Source organism: Buteo buteo, chromosome 13 (genome assembly GCF_964188355.1).
Source record: "Buteo buteo chromosome 13, bButBut1.hap1.1, whole genome shotgun sequence".
Lineage (NCBI taxonomy): Eukaryota > Metazoa > Chordata > Aves > Accipitriformes > Accipitridae > Buteo > Buteo buteo.
The window spans coordinates 10,458,496-10,476,430 of NC_134183.1; the positions used below are offsets into that span (position 1 = coordinate 10,458,496).

The following is a 17,935-nucleotide window of genomic DNA, read 5'->3' on the forward strand; positions in this document are numbered from 1 at the left end:
TTCCTATCAGTATCTGTGACCTGACCCTCTTGAGCTATATTATATCATTCCATTTTGACACCTTTTATCAAACTTTAATGAAATGACCCAGGCAAACAAATTGTCATTAAACTTTCCATCACTTTGTCCCTTGGTATCGTCTTTTATAAATTGGACAGCAAATGTTGTATTGATCTTCTCGTTCTTGCAGCTGAACTTGAAATGACCCAGACTGCTTGTTGTTTATGGCCTAGAGTTGCTTTTCCTTGACATTTCCATCCACAGCATGACATCTCTTTTGTTTTTCTTTCTTTCTTGTGGAGATGAATGAACAAGACATACGGTATCGAGACATCCTCGGTCATGGCAATGGAGGCACAGTCTACAAGTGAGTGTTGAATTTCACTTAAAATTTTTGAAAATAAGATTTAACAGCGCTCTTTTTTTTTTACCCTTCATATTTGTATTGAGATGTAGGTAGGCCATTGCTGCTATGCAGAAAAGATTACAAAAAATTCTTAATATAAACTTTTTAAGAATTCTCTTTACATATTTACAAGGTATCTGCTCTTGGGTGCTCTGAGGGCTGGTGCATTTTTATTATCTTTTTAATGCTTAGTTTTGAATCCCTCCTGGGTAACAAGTTAATGGTTCACAAGTGGAACTTGAAATGTCCTGAAGCATAATGAATTGCCTTCAGTATTTGCAATGCCATTATTCTTGCTGGCTTACCACGCCCTGTGCTAGCCCAGTACTGAGAATGACACCAGTGGGATGTGATGACACCATTGCTCTGCCTTTCTCTGGCAATTCAAAATTAGTAAATACCCCTTTCACTGTTGCAGTGACTTGCCTCCCTTACGAGCAGCTTCACACACAGGCTGATAAATATACTAAATGATAAACTCCCCCAAATTTTGGTAGTGAAGCTTATACCCTGCAGCCAGTATTAATTTTAATATTATAAAGATTATAATAGCAGAGATACAGTTTTCTTGACAGGAAAGTCTTTCTTATGCATAGTGCAAAGTTTAAACTACATAATGTAATATCTGGTACTTAATAGTCTGCAGTGGTGTATGAAAAATATTCCACTAGGAATTAAGAAATCCATACTTTATAAGAAAGCCCTGAGGGAGTAATAAAGGTTTCCTCCAGAGAGCTATTTACCATATACAGTAACCCAGCATCCCATTATGATTTTGTTTATACCTTAGACATTTTAACTTTGATATTAACATTTTTTTAAAATGTTTTAAAAGCTACGGTGCATTTAGTTTAGTTTCTAATTGGCTGCCAACATTGCAAAATGACTCTCCTTGCAGAAGATTTAATGAAAATGAACTTCTAAAACCTTAAAGGAACAAATCCAGTCTTTGAATGGACTCTTCAGAAATCAGGTTAGCCTTGTAGATGGAATGTAGTTCAGAAATCTCATTGATGTTCTCTTGTAGAAAGATATTCCTAGACCAAGAAACTTGCAGAAACGGTATTGTTTTTTTACTTTATAATAAGAAAGGTTTGAGAGAGGGTTTGAACTTTACAGCTCAGTCAGTGACTTCTTGGTGTTTTCTGCTTTAGAGAAGGTTGCTTCCCTTCTCCGTGCACTGATAGATGCTCTGGGAGTGATGTAGGTGGAAGAAGCATCACAAAGGAGGGCCACATGCTCTGGTCCCTGTGGAAGGCACTTGAGGCACAGTTAGGGACAAGGAATAAATATCCCACAAAGTGATGGAACCCACATGTGTCATTGTTACCCAGTTCTGGGTCATTTTCTTTAGAGAAGTAGCTGAAATAAGGAGCTAGCAATTTGAAATCATGAGCAGCGTAAGAATGGCCATACAAGGTTGTACTAAAAGTCTCTCCCCTTCATCCTGCGTCTGATGGTGGCCAAAGTCTAAGGAATGTAAACCAAGGCAAGTGAATCTGTGCTTTGCTAATGTTTTTGCACTGAGGCTCTGCTGAACTTAATGTCTGTTTGGCAATTTGCACCTGCCCTACTCACAAGGAACAGCTCTATTCCACGTTTGCTCTGTGTGCTTAGTGTGTACAATGATGCAGTGCTTTTAGGTGGTATAAAAATATCTCATTCTTTTATAATGTTGCCATGTACATAGTACATATTTCACGTTTTGTAGAATTCATATGGAAAATTTGGATAAAATGCTGTGTAAAGTCAAACTTGCACTTTTTTACTTCTGTTTGTATTTCTGAAAGGTAGTATAGTTATGTGCCTGCTTTTTGTTTAATATTTTTACAAAAATATTTTTCTCTTGTGATGAATACTACTTTATTAAGAGTCTGCAGGAGTGATGAAGGAAGAAAGATGTGAACACTTGAGGTGCAGAGGATAATAGTGCAGGAGGGAATGCATAATACTTCTGGCACTTCTACATTGACTTGCTGCGTTGTGTGGGCTGATGCTGTGATCTGCTTCGTTAAGTGGTTGAGTGTTGCATTTGCCTGCAATTTGGGGAAGTAAAAAATTTTACCTGTAAAAACATGAGCCCTCTTCTGTGTCAGGGAAATATTTTTACTTTTCTTCTTCCTTTTTGTTGCATTCATATTTTAAATTAGCAGTTGCAGTGACTTCACAGTATTTTCTGCAGTGCAAGTGTCATTCTGCACTGCTCCAGGGAGTGTGCACCGTTTTTACATGTGGATATTTTACACATTCCTGAAGTTTTACTTTCTTTGCAATGCAAATAATAGCAGGATATAAATATGAAATAGAGTTTTCTCCCCAAACTGGCTTCTAAGCTATGCATTCCTCTCAGATCTTCCTGACTTTGTTTCTTGGTGTATTGGATTGAAGAGTTGTACCAATTCACTCTTTCATCCCTGAAGAGCTGCTGGTTGCTGTTGTTGCAGGGAGTTGGCAGTAACCGTGTGGTGGTGATGTGCTTCGGACAAAGCACAGACAGAACTTCCTACCTTGGAGCAATTGCCTCTTTGTAAAAGGGAGCCTGTTTTCCCTCACCAAAGGATCATCTGTGCTACACAAGCCAATAAGAAATTGCAAAATGGAATACTTACAGGTAGCTGGATTGCACTAGTCATAGATAGCAACCCACATATATTTTATTCCAGTAAATCAATAAACATTTGTCAAATAAAATTAATTGCAAACGTTTGACTGTTTTCCTTTTCCAGCATTTCTTGCTGTCGGTTTGTTTCAGAAGAGGCTGTGTGTAGTATTGATCTGAATCTAAAGAATGAATGTGTCTATGTGGTATCTTTCTTTCTTTCTAGCTCTTTATACTAAGTCATATCCATTATGGCAATGATATATTATCAGCATTTAACAAACAAGATAGCGTGTCGCAGGTCGCTGAGCAAAAATTTTCAGCCTCTCTTTCCATGTGAATTAACTACTATTGAAATAGTTTATTGAGATTGAAGTATTGATCACTTTTCATGCTAACCTTGGCTTAAGGGAGAGAGAAGAGGTGTTTTTGTTCTCTTTGGAAGACACTATGTTTAGTTAGAAAATGTATTTCATTTATTTGGGTTCTTTACAGCTGCAACTGTTTTATTGCTTGGAGAAGAGGTATCTTAGCTTTATTTTTATGACAGTATAATTATACTTTAGAAATACACTTGATTACTGTGTGTAGCAAAATTGTTCCAGTATATTGGCTTGGCCAATATTGCTATACAAACAACTTTTCAGTCAATTGAGTCTGGTAAAAAAATCAATACTTTATAGCAATATTTCTAGTGAGAACTTGCTGAATCTAAATGTTTTTCCTTTTCTAAAAAGAAGGGGTTTTTTAGTTGTTTGACCTCCTATTTTTCCTCTACCTTTTAGTACACTTTTTTCTTAATTAAGGAATGGTAACAATTATAGAGTTAGATATGGCAAAACCAGTTAATTATTCTTGCTTTCTGATTGCTTATATTTTCAAAAATACATGAGAACATACAAATAATGCCAAACTATATTCAAAAAGTATCTTTGAATATACAAACAATCAGAAAGAAAGAATTCTTCCATTGGTGCATAGTGGGCAGCGTGTACCTTGTCTTGAGTAAAGATTGTCAAGAAAGTGATGAAATCTGCCATAACATGGACTGAAAGCACGCCAGTATCTTTCTCCTCTGTTTGCCGGTCCTTGTAGGTAGTTTACATCGTTAACTGGGGTTTCCACTTTACGTGGAGTATCGTTAAGTCAAATTTTTTTGAAACTCTCAGCTGCCATTATTTCATGGAGGTTTGACCTGACAGGAGGGCCCTAAGACTGTTACTCTGGTAGATGCACAACCTTCCAGCTCTGTGACAGGGTTTCTGATTTTTTATCAACTATTTTATAGAAGCTGGTAGGATGGAGAATGCACAGTTTGAGCTGTTTCACAGCAGAAAGCTTCTGTATACCAGTACATCTATTTTATTTACTTAAATTGCTTTTTTGGAAAAAATCATTCACAGGTAGGTCCAAAAGATGTTTAAAGTATGTGCTTCTGTGCTCCATCTTTCAGCTCCATCATTGGTTGCAGAGCTCTGAGACTGTTTTGGTAGGATTTCTCCTTTGTACTTCAGTGAAAGAAGGTTAACATTTTGGTTTGTAATGGGATGTATACACTCTGCCAGCTAGTCTCAGGAGTAGCTACATTAAATTATTTAGACCTAAAATGCTTAGTTGTATATATTTTGAACCTAAGGATTACAGAGTAGAGGTATTTATCTCTGGCAAATAATTACTCGGTGAAGTCTCTTCTCACATGGTATATCTAAAGTGTCACGATTTCCTTCCTTTATGTACAAGCAAAAATAATATTTTTCTCTTATTTCATGTTTTCTAGTTTTTGCTTTGCAATTGTAGCTAATGAGAAGTGAGATATTCAAGTAACTGTGTTTAGGGCATGGTATAACCTTCTGTGTACCTGGGTTTTTACAAAAATGTGTGTTTTGTATGGTTTGTAAATCTTTGGATTCTGTTAGAGGAGTTTTCAGCAGCAGCAAGCTGTAACACTCTGTATACTGAAATAAACATAAAGTCCCAATGATGCTGTAACTAATTTGTGAAGCTACCTAGTATTTGGGAGAGAGGGAAGAAAAGGGAGAATCGGTTATCATCGTAGCAAAATGCTGTTAAACCAGACGGCTTCACTTTAAGTTGAGTAATTGGGAGAGAAGTGGCTGTTGATGATGTACCGCCCAGAAGAATTGTATAGCTAGGGAAAATACAGATAAACGTGGAAGCTTAATTTGTTTGAGCAATTTACTTGAGCAATTTTGCTGTTCGGTTGAGTTGTACATTCCAGCATATGCCTGTTTCTATATTCTCTATCTCAACCAACCTTGGGGTGCCCCATTAGCACGTTAAACATAGCGCATGGCAAGACAGCTGGAACGTTGCTATCTCTTGCAAGACAGCCTGCAAACGGTGCCTGGCGAGTGTGTTGCAGATCCTCTAACATTAGCAGGGAAAAAGCGATGTCAGTTCTGGAGTGAGGAAGCTGGAGGAGACTTAGCAGTGTTTGAGAGTGAGGGAGGTGGAGGTGATTTAGCTCTACTTGGAATGGTGATGGAATAGCTGGAGTTTATCATTGCCTTGAGGAGCTTTGACTCAGCAAGATTTGCTCCTTCTGGCTTATCCCATGGCTTCTAATGCAGGACACTGGTGCTGTCATGAAGGAGGTCCCTCAAGAGGGTTTCTATAGTCCCATTTTGTTCTTTAAAGGCGGTAATCATCATGTACCTGAAATGTTGCGGGAAGCCAGTCTAAATTTAAGCAGAGCTGTTGCTCTCCTCTGTTCATTCGTTTCTGTATTTCTGTATGAATATGCAATACAATGACAATAATTTGCCTCTCTTCAAAATACTTCAATTCAAAGATTATTTGGGCCCTTTTGCAAAGGAGCTAGTGTCATCCTCTGCACATGGCAGAGGGTAAACAGAGACAGAGAGGGAAATTATCTTCCCAAGATAGCAAAGCAGCAACAGAGCCCGTCTCTGCAGGTTCCCAGCCCAGAGCACTGCCAGCTGACCCACGTGGCGTCGTCGGTATTGTGTTTCCAGGGGAGGTTCTCACTACACATTTCTTGTCCCAGCCTCGTGCTTGATGCAGCTCTGAAAAAAGGAAGTACAAGCAGGTTCAATGTTTTGTTTGGTGTTAAAACAAATCTGTGGCCATGTGAAGTCTGAAAATTGCATCTCCTTGCATTCTTGTGTTGCAGTTGTGGAGGCATTTTCCTTTATTTCCTTTCCCAGGCTACATTCATTTTCTGTTTCTCTTGTTTTGTTTTATTTTTAGTCACACTGAAAAGCGTTGGAACAATAATAGCTGGACTAAGTTAGAAATACGCCACCAAATTTCTGCATATTATCATCGCAGTTTAAACAAGACTGACCAGTGATTGCTGTTCACTTGTTTCTTTTGACCCCAGCTATCACTTGCCTGCCTCATAAAATCTGTTATGCACAAAAGTGCATAAAATGAAGATAAAGTACCTCCTTCAAGTCTGACAAAACCCATTCCTTTGCAGAATGGTAGCTGCAGTGAAAGTAAATAAATGAATGGACAGCAATCACAGCCTAGTTGATGAAACTGTTCAATTAAAGCACAGGCATTTACATGGTGTAATTTCCCTAAATTGCCAATGAGCCCCTTTAGACACAACCAGTGTTCAAATTGATTTCAGCATTGATTTTGGCTGAAGCTGATAAATTTCTGCTTGTTAGTTAAAGTAATTTTGCAGAAGACTTTGTACTGCAGTATTGAAGTGTTCATTTAGCTGATGGTTAAAAGAGGAGTTATTTACAGAGGGTTCTACTGTTGTTCTGAGATGGGACAATTCCCCGGTCATCTTTTTACTTTTAATTTTTAAGCTTCAGTATACAATCAATAGGTTATTGAAACTGATTAAAATGTATCCAGCCAGCTGCCTATGGCTGTTTAATTAGAAACTGGATGATTCTTAAATTAAAGTTGTTTTGTTTGCATTGTATGCCCATAGCTTGGAAGATTAAGAGAATAGTAATCCTGAAAATTTGAGTTTGTTCTTGTTACCAATGAGTGAGGTGGAGTGTGAGCATAGTTCAGCTTTCTCTGCAGCTTGCCCCAATGTGGGCAATATCATCTCTTTCTTGGTTACAGACAACACCGTGTGTAGTAGAGAATTGGTGGAATTTGCCACAGCCAAGCTATGCCAAGCTTATAGACATTGACTGTTCCCTAACATAGAATGCTTTTTAAAATAATGCTTTTGCTCATAGAAGTGAATGTGAAATGATAAGGGACAGAAGAATTGTGTATTCATGTAGGAATCCTTTTTTGCCATTATGCTGCCAGTGATGTGTTTCAGACTCTCTCCTTAATCTCTGATGTCTCTGTGAAGAACAGTGGGCATAACAACACCGGCAAGGTTGATGTTGAGTTTTCTATTTCTTTTCACCCCAGATTCTTTGAAAATGCGCACTGAAAATGCTAAAAATCAACTGCTCAGATACCTGCTGGTCATCATAAAGATTAGCCAGCCATACCCAGCTCTGACGTATAACCACCTTCCCTATACGTCACCACAGCTGTTTTGATGACGATGGCAAGGAGCGATACAAGAGGAGCAATGCCAAAATTGTTTCTAGCGTGTTGCTCATCATGGTGGTATCTGCAATCCAGTAGTGAATGGAGCAGTGTAACTAACTTCACGGTGTTTATGCTCTCAATCTGCTCCTGGGGAAGAGCAAGCTTTCTACTTGAAACTGAACAACAATTAGAAGAAAATGCTCTTTCAGCTATTACAGTGAATACCTAGAAAACTTTTGCTTCTTGATACAGTTCTGTTTTCTACTACTGGTCATTACTGAATTACTGAACAGCTCTGTTTTTCCTTAATAGTTGTTATGCTGTGAGCGTCATGAACGCATCTCGTGAACAAATGGTTTGATAATGCAGAAAATCCAGCTTTAGGTCTCCTTGTGGAGACTTGTTAGCATCTAAATTGCCATCACCGTAGGATGTGACGTACTTTTTGGCTCACTCTGTTGCTTCAGATTTCTTCCTATAATTGTGATGGGTTTACTTTGTACTGGCAGGCTTTATGCTGTGTCAGATAATGCCTGTCCGTGTCAGTCTAAGCTTATGACTGCTGTGCTGTCTTTTGTCCTTGCAGCTACTTTAAAGCCAGCAGCTGAAATACATGACTGTCTCTGCATCTGATCTGGGTTGGTCCTGTGGTAGTGAGTGACCTAGTAATGGGGATGGTGGCACCACAGCCTCCTCAAGCAGTGTCAAGGCTAAGCCATCTCCGTCTTTAGTCCTTTCTGTCTACAGGTCTTTCTAAGGAATGAGGACTGAATTGTAATGGGATGGGTACAAGGAGAGCGACTTGTAATCCGGTTTTCAAAGGTTGACCCTGAATGTTTGGCTGCAGTGGAGAAGGAAGACTCGTATAAGTGGTAACAGATGGAAATAGTAGTAGGTTACAGCATAAAAGAGGTGAGGGATTCATTCTGCTGTGCTTAGGCTTGGATGCCAAAACCGCCTCTTTCCCACAGAGATGGGCTAAGTGAGACATTTTGCTATTCGGTATTTTCTTTATGCAGCTTCTAGTGCCAATTTTCTCTTTTGAAAAGTTTAAAATTTAGATGCAAGTATTTTTTGTTTGTTTTCTAGTTTAACACAAATCATTTTGCAATCAGTACTCAAGCATCTGTAATGGGATTTTAGATAGAGGGGAGGTTGGTGTAGATTGCTGTTTGAACTAGCACAGTCCCCATAAAAGCTCCTTTTTACAACTGCTGTGCACTTTGGATTTCCTGTTTTAACAGCCAGAGAGTCAGGCTAATGTGTTTGTCTATTGCAGAAGGCAACAACTGTCAAAGTGTTTATTTCCTAGAAACAATTTGAATCTGTTTCTTTAGATGGCCATCGTAGTACGTGACAATTCCTGCATTAGACTGCCAGAGTCTGACCAGGAGCGTGACGGACAGTGGCAGTACTAGGAAAAAAGGGGGGGGGGTGGGGGGGTGGGGAGAAAAAATTAACAGTAAAGCAAATCTGTGGGTGATTTGCTGCATATAGTTTGCAGCTGGTGACTGCCATGTCATTCTGCAATGCATAACACTTAGAGAATTGTATTCATCTTGCGCGACACTGACGCAGTCATTTTGCTCTAGGTTATTTCTCATAGGGCAGGAAAATGTTCAGTTTGACTTCGTTCAGTGCCCTTACATCCTAAGGTGCTGCTTGCTACAACCATAGCTTTTTGTGGTAACTTTTTAACTCAAATAAGAAACCTAGGGCTTCTACGTGTATGTTCATTTCTGTTAGGAAATACTCTGCCTCAGTCCCAGAGACCTTTCACGCGTGTTACTCTGTGCGTCGAGTGAGGAGGATGTCTGGAGGACTTCCTCTGCAGTTCATCAGTGCAGTGCTATGGGTGAGCAGATATGGCGAAACGGGACCGTATTTGTGATTCTTGTCGAGTGAAATGACATCTTGATGGTTTTAACGAATGTGTATAATGAATGCATACCAAGGTGTGAAGCAGAAGGAAATGTATCTGGAGAAAGGACCTGAAATATTTACTTCTATTTTTACTTTGTGGCCTCAGGTTGCCACTCAGGAAGGTCATATTGGACATTAGGAGAAACCTCTTTGCAAGTAAGATGGTGCAGCACCGTTAACAGGGCATGAGAGTGGCAGGGGATCTCCATCCTTTGGGCTTTCAGCACAGAGCTGGACAAAGCTATGGCTGAGCTCATCTACTCCTCCAGTCCCACTTTAAGAGGGAGGTTGGATTAGATGGTGTGCAGAGGTCCCTTTCAACCACTCTTTCATCTGCTAAAAGCATCGTTTAGCAGAATGACATACCAACAGTTTGGGTGAGCCAGTAGAGCTACAGCAGATCTGAGTTTGTGGCATTAGCCCTAAGTTTCTCTGGTACCTCAGCCAGAGGGGATCATTGCATCCCTGCATCCTGCAGTCACATCACTAATGTAAAAGTACTGTCAGTATATCATTTTGTCGTATTTGCTGATGTTAGTTATATTTCTAGGAAGGGAAGGGACTGACTCATTGGCATAGCAGACAGGTCATGGCTTTCCCTTGAATCATTTGGTCTTGCCAAGGAATATCTTATTGATTAGAAATTGTTTCCATGGCTATTGGGGGAAAAATATAAAAATACATGCTAGTGACCGGAGTGAACAGGTGGGAAGCAGGATCTTCTGCGTGGTAGGCTGCTGCAGGCTTTTTCAGTGCTTTTTTTGCATCAGCATTAGCAGCATGATAAAATAATTTTAATGAATTTTTGCTTCTAGGAAGAGACTGCATTTATTTTCAGTTTTCAGGTAATAGTAAACTCAGTTTGTAGTAGAAAGTTATTATATATGTTAGGAAAAGCTGTTTGAGAAAGCTCAAGGATCTTTGTGTACTCAGTCTGTGCTTCTGATGTGACCATCCTTGAGTCACTCATATGTGGGCAAATGCTTTACAATTAAAAATTAGAAAACAAATTGAATATTGCTGTTTCTCTTGAGTGCCTGCATGTTGAAACTTGAAGTTAGTTCTTTGCTTGCCCTGGAAGAAATTATACCACAATCACAGCAAGTAGTGCAGCACCCCACTGTGCTTTTAGGCACAATTTCTCACAGGGAGAATATAAAATTGTTAGTCTTAGCAAGTTGAAAGAGGGAGAAATTTTTTGTTTGGCATCTAAGCTATTTATTAAGAACCTTGTGCATGTTCTGTTTGGTTGGGTTTTTTTATTTTACTTTTGAACTGAGTAGAAACTCGCCATATTCAGTGTATGACATTTTTAGCATTAAATATTAGGATGGGCTATGGTTTGTTCCATAAAGATGTTTGAGCCAAAGCATCTTACATTTCTCCCCTGCTTTTCTTTGCAGTAGACCTCAGGAAGAACAAAGCAGGCAATGTGAAATTCAGTTACCTTTTTCTTCCTTTTCTTTTAAAACGGAAACCAGCTGCTTCTGACACTTTCGTTTTGTAATTTGCTTTCCTGTAGAAACACTTCTTATATACGGGGGGAGAGATGCCGAGGAGTTGGCAGTTCCCCCAAAGCCCTATTCTAGTTTTCCATGATATTGATTTTTATTTTCTGGAACACAAGGGATGCACACGCTGTACTCCACAGTCCATCAGAAGTTTTTCCGGCTTAGCTGGAGGGCTTTGTTCAAGCAGAGTGCACGCTTGCTCACACTGTCTTTCTTATTCCCCAGAATAACCCAGCTTTTGCCACAGAGCTGGGCAAGCTGCCTTCGCACCGCTCCCTGAGGGGCACTCTTGGTTTTCAGAGTAGAGGAGACAAAGTTATGCTAAAGGACTTGGCTCACGTGGGTCCCCTCAGGGCTTTAAATGTCTAGGGATATGGTTAATAGTCAAGGTTAATAAAATATTTGACACAACTGTGCCAGTCTTGCTTAGAAGCTGTTCATTGTAATGGATGTAGGTGGCTCAGAGTAACAAACTCTAGTGGGAATGTGAAGGGAGACTTACATTTCTTTTCCCCAGTCAGAATGTTTCAAAGTACGCGGTGTTTGAAGTCTGCCTGTCCTTGTCTTAGACGACATGCGGCAGCTTTAAGCCAACCTCTCTGCATCGCCTGCCATGCATGTTGAGATGTCGGCCACTTCCTCCATCTCACATTAGCAGTGTGCCAGGGCAGGGGGGAAGGAAGGCCCCCCCAAAATTCATCATCTCCCTATCTAGCTTCCAGCTTTCTTCCTCTGTTTTTCCCCTCTTTCTCAGAGCTTGTGCAGTGCTTTCTACCACACTGCCTCTGTTGCTGGAATATTTTTTTTTTTTCTGAGGAGGTCTGAAAGTTGCTGCTTTCTTTACTCCATCCTCCCTGAAGGTTTCTTCCTTTTTTTGTGAAACCTATAAAAATTTTGTTGGGAGTTACTATTCTGAGTTACTGAAACTCAGTTTTAATTAAACAACAATCTCTTAACTTGGTCCCTGCACCAGGTACTGCTAATATGTGTAAGGGGTGCTCCTGCATTTACTGCTTTCTAGTGTGTTGTTTATCACCTTTCTCCTCATCTAGCAATGTTAAATTGGTTGCTCAGTCAAGTGCGGGTTTTGTCCTTTATCTGTATTGTACACAGAAACAGAAATATACTTCTGAGCATCAAGAAAGAACAGCTTGTTTCTGTGAAGAATTTTCATTTTCTGGGGAAAATGAGGATGAGTTATTTTCTTGTTTCCTGTATATATTCTGAGACTAAGATGCAATTTTCAACTACTAGCTTTTACTGTTCACTTTGAAGATGTCACTGCAGATTGGTTTAAGATACCTACAACTTTTTGCACTATCTGGTCTTTTTACAGATGCACAGCACCTATTTGCAGTCAGACTTGGGTGAATTTGAAAATAATTAATTGTCTTGTAAGATTGGTATCCCAAAATGGATTCCTGAGTTTTGCTTTTTTTTAATAACTTCAGTCATTATCCTCAGCCTAAAAAAATGCTGTGGCTGCAATAGCTAACAACTGCCTTTTTTTTTTAAAATACAATAAAATGAAAAGTTACATGCAGAGTATTGGAGTTACGGTTTCTTTATGTGCAGAAATTGGGCACCAAATGAATTGTCTGATTGTTGTGTTTATTTTTCTACTATTTTAATAAGTACTATGTCATTATTTTAAAATGTATATTTTTAAAGTATTTTAGTATTGGAGAAAGTTGTTATTATGGTGGTTATTAATCTCATAGCATTTCCATCAATTTGCACTTAAAATAATAAAACATCAAGTTTATGCTAGATGCAATTCTGCAGCTAACCTGGGTGGGATCTGGGTCAGACCCTGCAGAAGAATATATTCTTAATTTGTCCCAATGTCTGTTAAGAGCTTCCTCTCTAGAGGGTAAAAGAGCACTCCATGCCATGGTATTTGTCTTGTAAATTCCCAATGTAACTAAGAGACAGAGAGGGAAGGGGAAATGCACATCAGAACCTGCTTCCTGCAGTTGGCAAATTGCAACAAATTTAAATAATAACTTTTCTGTTTTTTAATAGTTGACACTTGGCATCAGGTGTTCAAAATTACTTTTTAAACTTCTGATTGCTGAAGTTGGCTCTCTGATGTAGTACTGTCTCTTCAATTTCTCCTTAACAATAAATCATTTATAGCCACCTGTTCTCAGTCATCTGTTATAGCTTTTGCAGTGGGTCAAAAGCAGACCAAAACCAAAGCCCAACAAAAAAGAGCAGAAGAATGAACTTGTTTTCCCAGAGCTGGTTCCTGCAAGGAATGAAATTTTGCAAACATCAAAACAGTGTTTTCCTTGAATATTTTGCATTTCAATGCGTTGAATTTCTACTCTTCACATTTGTCTTTAAGCAGTTCAGCAGCTATTTAGCAACTGTTTTCACTCGTTTTTAACATCCACTTGTCTTTACTGTTAGGCACTGCTCAAATGCATTCCTAGCAAGAGGAGTTGTTGTAACTGTTTATTAGGCGACATCATTTGCCTACCATCCTGGAAGATTTCTAAGTGTGTGTTCACTGAAATGTACAGCGTTGCTGAGGAACCTATTGCATTTTGCTAGTTTTGCTTCATCTAATGATCTGGTTCTACAGTGATGAGTTTGTTTACTTACTTTTGGAGGTGACACTGAAATCTGTGAGAGTTGACCCTTGAGATGAGACTTCACATTACTTATAGAGTATGAAAATGAGTTTAATCTCCTTGTAGACATCCATAGACTTACTGATGGGTGCAGTATGCACAAAAAGTATGTTTTTCTTCATGCTGTGCACATTATTCTGTGGAGGTTTTTTTAGTACATCCTTCTGAAGCTACATAAAGGTACTAAATCTTCAGGCTTTAGCTGTGCTGACTGTAACCAAAATGATCAATTCCAACTTACAGTTCTACATAATATCTAACAAAGACGTTTTCCCTACACACTCATTGGAACGGGTAATTACTGTAGCAACTACAGACTAATTTGAAGTGTTAGCTGTTAATTAAAACACTACAGAGGTGTACGGTTGTCTTTTGGTGTAACCAAAGCTCCTATTCAAACTTCATTAATCACTTTACAGTTATTGTGTTGAGGAAGGTCAGGACAATCGAGATGCCGGATCAGCCTGGAGTAAACAAATTCCTTTCCTCCCAGGTAGCATGCCATTTGCAAAGCCACTGGACACGCTGTACCCATGGGCATGGTATCTCCTTTGTGATCCAATTCTCAGCGATAATTAAATGTTAAATTGGTACTGTCAGTGCTCTGTAAACCAAACCAGGTATCTGCCCTCTGCTGGAAATTTAACCCAAACTTCCACGGATGAATTAGCGTGCATCATAATTAAATAATCAAGTCTTCCCTTTTAATTCACTTGGAAACAGGAGATCTCTCTTATGGAAAAAAGATCAGCTTTCTTGACAAGCTAATTAAGTTGCCAAACTGTCCGGCACAGTACATATTAAGCTAACAGACGTTAAGCATGCTATCTCAACCTGTTCATTTTCTTATCATTTCTGCTGATCTTAAGTCCATAATGTTTTGCCACTGTTGATTCATCCATAGTTACAGCAGAGTTCATTTACTCCGTTGGATTCGTTGATTATGCTTTCAGCTATCGGTCTGTCAGAGTTTCGTCTGATGATTTTGCTTTTTGTGTGTTATACTGATATTAAATAACACTGATTTTTTTTTTTTTATATGCCTTTTTAAACTCTGTTCCAAAAAGCTAATGCCACTCGGTTACATAAATGTTTATCCGTGAGTTATTAAATTAAGGTGAAGTTTTTAGAAACTGCCAAACTATTAACAGAAATTATATAAGCACTCAGGGTCATAAATAAGATTAAACAACAGTCTCGCCCTGTACTATGTATCATTTTGCATGCAAAAAAAACTATTAAAGCTTTTCTTCTTCAGTAATAATTGCTAGAGGTATATAGTGGTAAAATATTATAATTCGTTAAACTTAGTGCCCACATATATGACATTACTGTGCATAGTGTTATAAATCAGTATGAGACAATAAAACTAGTGAAGAGGAAAACCTTTAATGGTTTTGCTTTTATGCAAAATTACATTGGATTTTTAGTAGACTTTTTGTTTCACCTACCTTTTTATTTTCTTTAGAGTTTTTGGTTAGGAATACACAAGTCATTGTTAAATAGCCAATTATAAATGTTTGTCTTCAGAAAGACAAAACTGGAAATTTATTTTGGGCACGTGAGCATTAACAATAATGCTTTCTAACTTATATGGACACACACATACCAATCTTAAATACAAATGCAGAAAGTTCATTTTGCTAGTATTTTCTGTGGGTCCTTAGGTTATGATAAAGAATCAGTCATTACCTGTTTTACTTCACTTTGATTGATACAGCTGTGTATCTCACTGTCTTACCACTGAAAATACCCATAGGACTGCCAAAGTTGTGTGATAAATGTTGTTTTACGTGCAGATTCTGAATAATGGATATATCATAATTTTATTTCATTGAAAGAAAATGTGAAAGTGGATTAGTTCATGTTTACAAGTTTGCCGTTACGCTGTATGAAAGTCTTCAATGTGTAGATTTTATATAAAACATGCAGATGTAAAAACCTGCTTAGTGGTTTCATTGTAACTATAGTCTTTTGATCAATTGTTTTCATCAGTCTTTCTTTAGAAATGCTATATAAAATTGGTTTAACGTAAAACATATTAGCTCCAAGTCATTTTTCTGTGAAATTAGTGTATACATGTTGCACATATGTATAGAGGTAATTTTATGGGTTCTCAAGTTATTTAATTTTTTCTCTCATGCAGGGCATATCATGTCCCAAGTGGAAAAATACTAGCAGTAAAGGTAAGATATTACAGTAATTTCCTTTCTCTCTTTCTTTCTCTCCATTCTTTCTTGACCTTGGTTTCCTTCCCCTCCCTCTGATTCTTAGATCTCAATTTGTTTATTGCATTAAAGTCTACATTGTTCATGCAGGAAAACCCCAGCCCATAAATTCAGTAATTCCAAAGCACAGAGTTCTCAGAATCCAGGTCTTGTCCACCGGGAATCACTTGGCACTGTGTGTAGGTACCACCACGTCTTCCCGTGGGGTTACGTGGATGTGTCCCAGTGCAGTTGTGGTTTGTGTCTCTCTGGCGACTGGCAGAGGTGCTGCTTCACCGTCCTGAGCCCTGGCGTTGCAGGAGCGGGGACGGAAAGGTCGCGGGATGTCAGCCTGTACCTTTCTCTGCTAATGCCAAACTGTCCCCAAGGGCATATTCTTCAGTGGTCTCTGCAACCTCGTTTTTAAATAAAGAGAATTTCCCTCTTTTCTTTGGGATAATATTCTGTTTTCCTAAGAGATTTTGTGGTTTTAACAGCTTTATTTATTTTAATGCCCCCCCCCCCAGTTGTTTTTTATCCAACTGATTTGGCTTTGTTTGTTTGTTTGCTTTGTTAGCATTCTTTGCTAACAGCAGTGAAGCTGTATACTGTAGTGCTATGTGGTCAGATAAATACCAGTCTTGTCTGAAAGTTCACTTAAAGCTGTGGTAAACAGTATGCCAACTCTCGTATGTAATTGGTTAAATTAAATTTGTAAATTAAATTATTAATACAGTTAATCTATAAAAAATTGAAATATGTCCCTTTTTTAATATATCAAACTTTTTTTTTAAATTGGCAATTTTGTTGAAACTCAAAGCAGTAGAGACTTTTGGAAGACAAATTAATTGTTGCACTCATACAATTCCATTTAATAGTTTGGGATCTTAAAGGTGTATTTTTTTTAAAACATAATTTATGGAATAATTAGTTTAAAAACTGTAAAATAGGCGTTTGGGCTTTTTTTTTTTTTTTTTCTGTCTTTACATAATCATTAAATACTGGTGTAACTGAGTTAAACTGAAAGAATGTGGGGGTGGGAGAGGAGGGCAAGAGGATTGATGGGAGCTGGTTGCTGCAAGCAGAATTGGTGTTAAATGGAATTTAAAGATGTAAGATTATACTAAAACTTCAAATTAAGCATTTATATTTACCAGGCAATATTTACATATATGGGTAACTTTCAGATTTGGGCTCAGATTGTCTTGGTGTTCCAATCAGATATAATTTACTAAAAGGAGATTCTGCCCATGTTTTGGCTTTCCTGAGGATCACATAAATAAATTCCTTCACCCCACTACGAGAAAAGCAAATGCTTACTACTAGATTTGAAATTATTCTCTTCATGTGGAAAATATGGAAATTAAAATAAGATCCAAGTAACTTCTAATTTTATGGAATACAAATATCACTTGAAAAAATTTTGGAAAAAGTCACTTTGAAAAAGTCCTTTCAAGTGGTACCTATCATTCTGAAACCTGTCATGAGCAGTAAGACAGGAATTCTCTGAGTTGTGGCAGGCACAAAAGTACAGAAAATTTAATATTTAAAAAATATTTTTTATTACCATTGTCAATGCAGGACTAAAAAAACTCTTCCCCTAAGTGCTGGGGTTGCATAAGGATGCTGCTTTTCCCTGGTACCTACTGTATTGCTTCCTCAACTTTCAAGCTCTACAGAGAGCATCGTCTGTGCCAGCCCTGCTTGGCGTTGGCATTGCTGCTCGCCACCCTGCCCCGTGCTGCCGTGGGGCTGTGGGTGCCCTCAGAAGCTGCCTGGAGAGGAGGTGGAGCACGAGAAAATTCACACAGGCAGGAAGGGAAATGAGTTCACCCTTTGCAAGGTTAATTGAAATCCACCTCCCTGTGGCAAAAAGCCTTTTCCCCCAGCAATTTCACCTTGTTTCCCTCAGAGTCCAAGGGTTTGGGTAGTCCTCCTGGATAATTAGCATCCTGAAGATTGGGGAAACTGGGTTCTCTTGTAGATACTACTCATGGTGGTCCTGTCACTCTCAATTATATATTATTTTTTTTTTTAGTGTGGTTTCAGAAGAGATACTACATCAACATGTGTGTGTTATCATAGTTTAAAATAACATGCTCACAAGCTGGAGGTCAGGAAACCTGCTAAAATAGTGATCGTGCTGG

The 17,935-nt window shown here is 38.5% G+C and overlaps 1 protein-coding gene across 5 annotated transcripts in view; it reads left to right on the forward strand.

Moving 5' to 3' along the window:
• MAP2K5 (mitogen-activated protein kinase kinase 5) overlaps window positions 1-17,935 on the forward strand; it is a 140,286-nt gene that overhangs the window by 30,345 nt on the left and 92,006 nt on the right. For all 5 annotated transcript variants that reach the window (XM_075044661.1, XM_075044657.1, XM_075044658.1 and 2 more), the window contains 2 exons: window positions 303-367; window positions 15,728-15,767. In XM_075044661.1, the coding sequence (XP_074900762.1) occupies window positions 303-367; window positions 15,728-15,767 (105 nt within the window). The remainder of the gene's footprint in view (window positions 1-302; window positions 368-15,727; window positions 15,768-17,935) is intronic.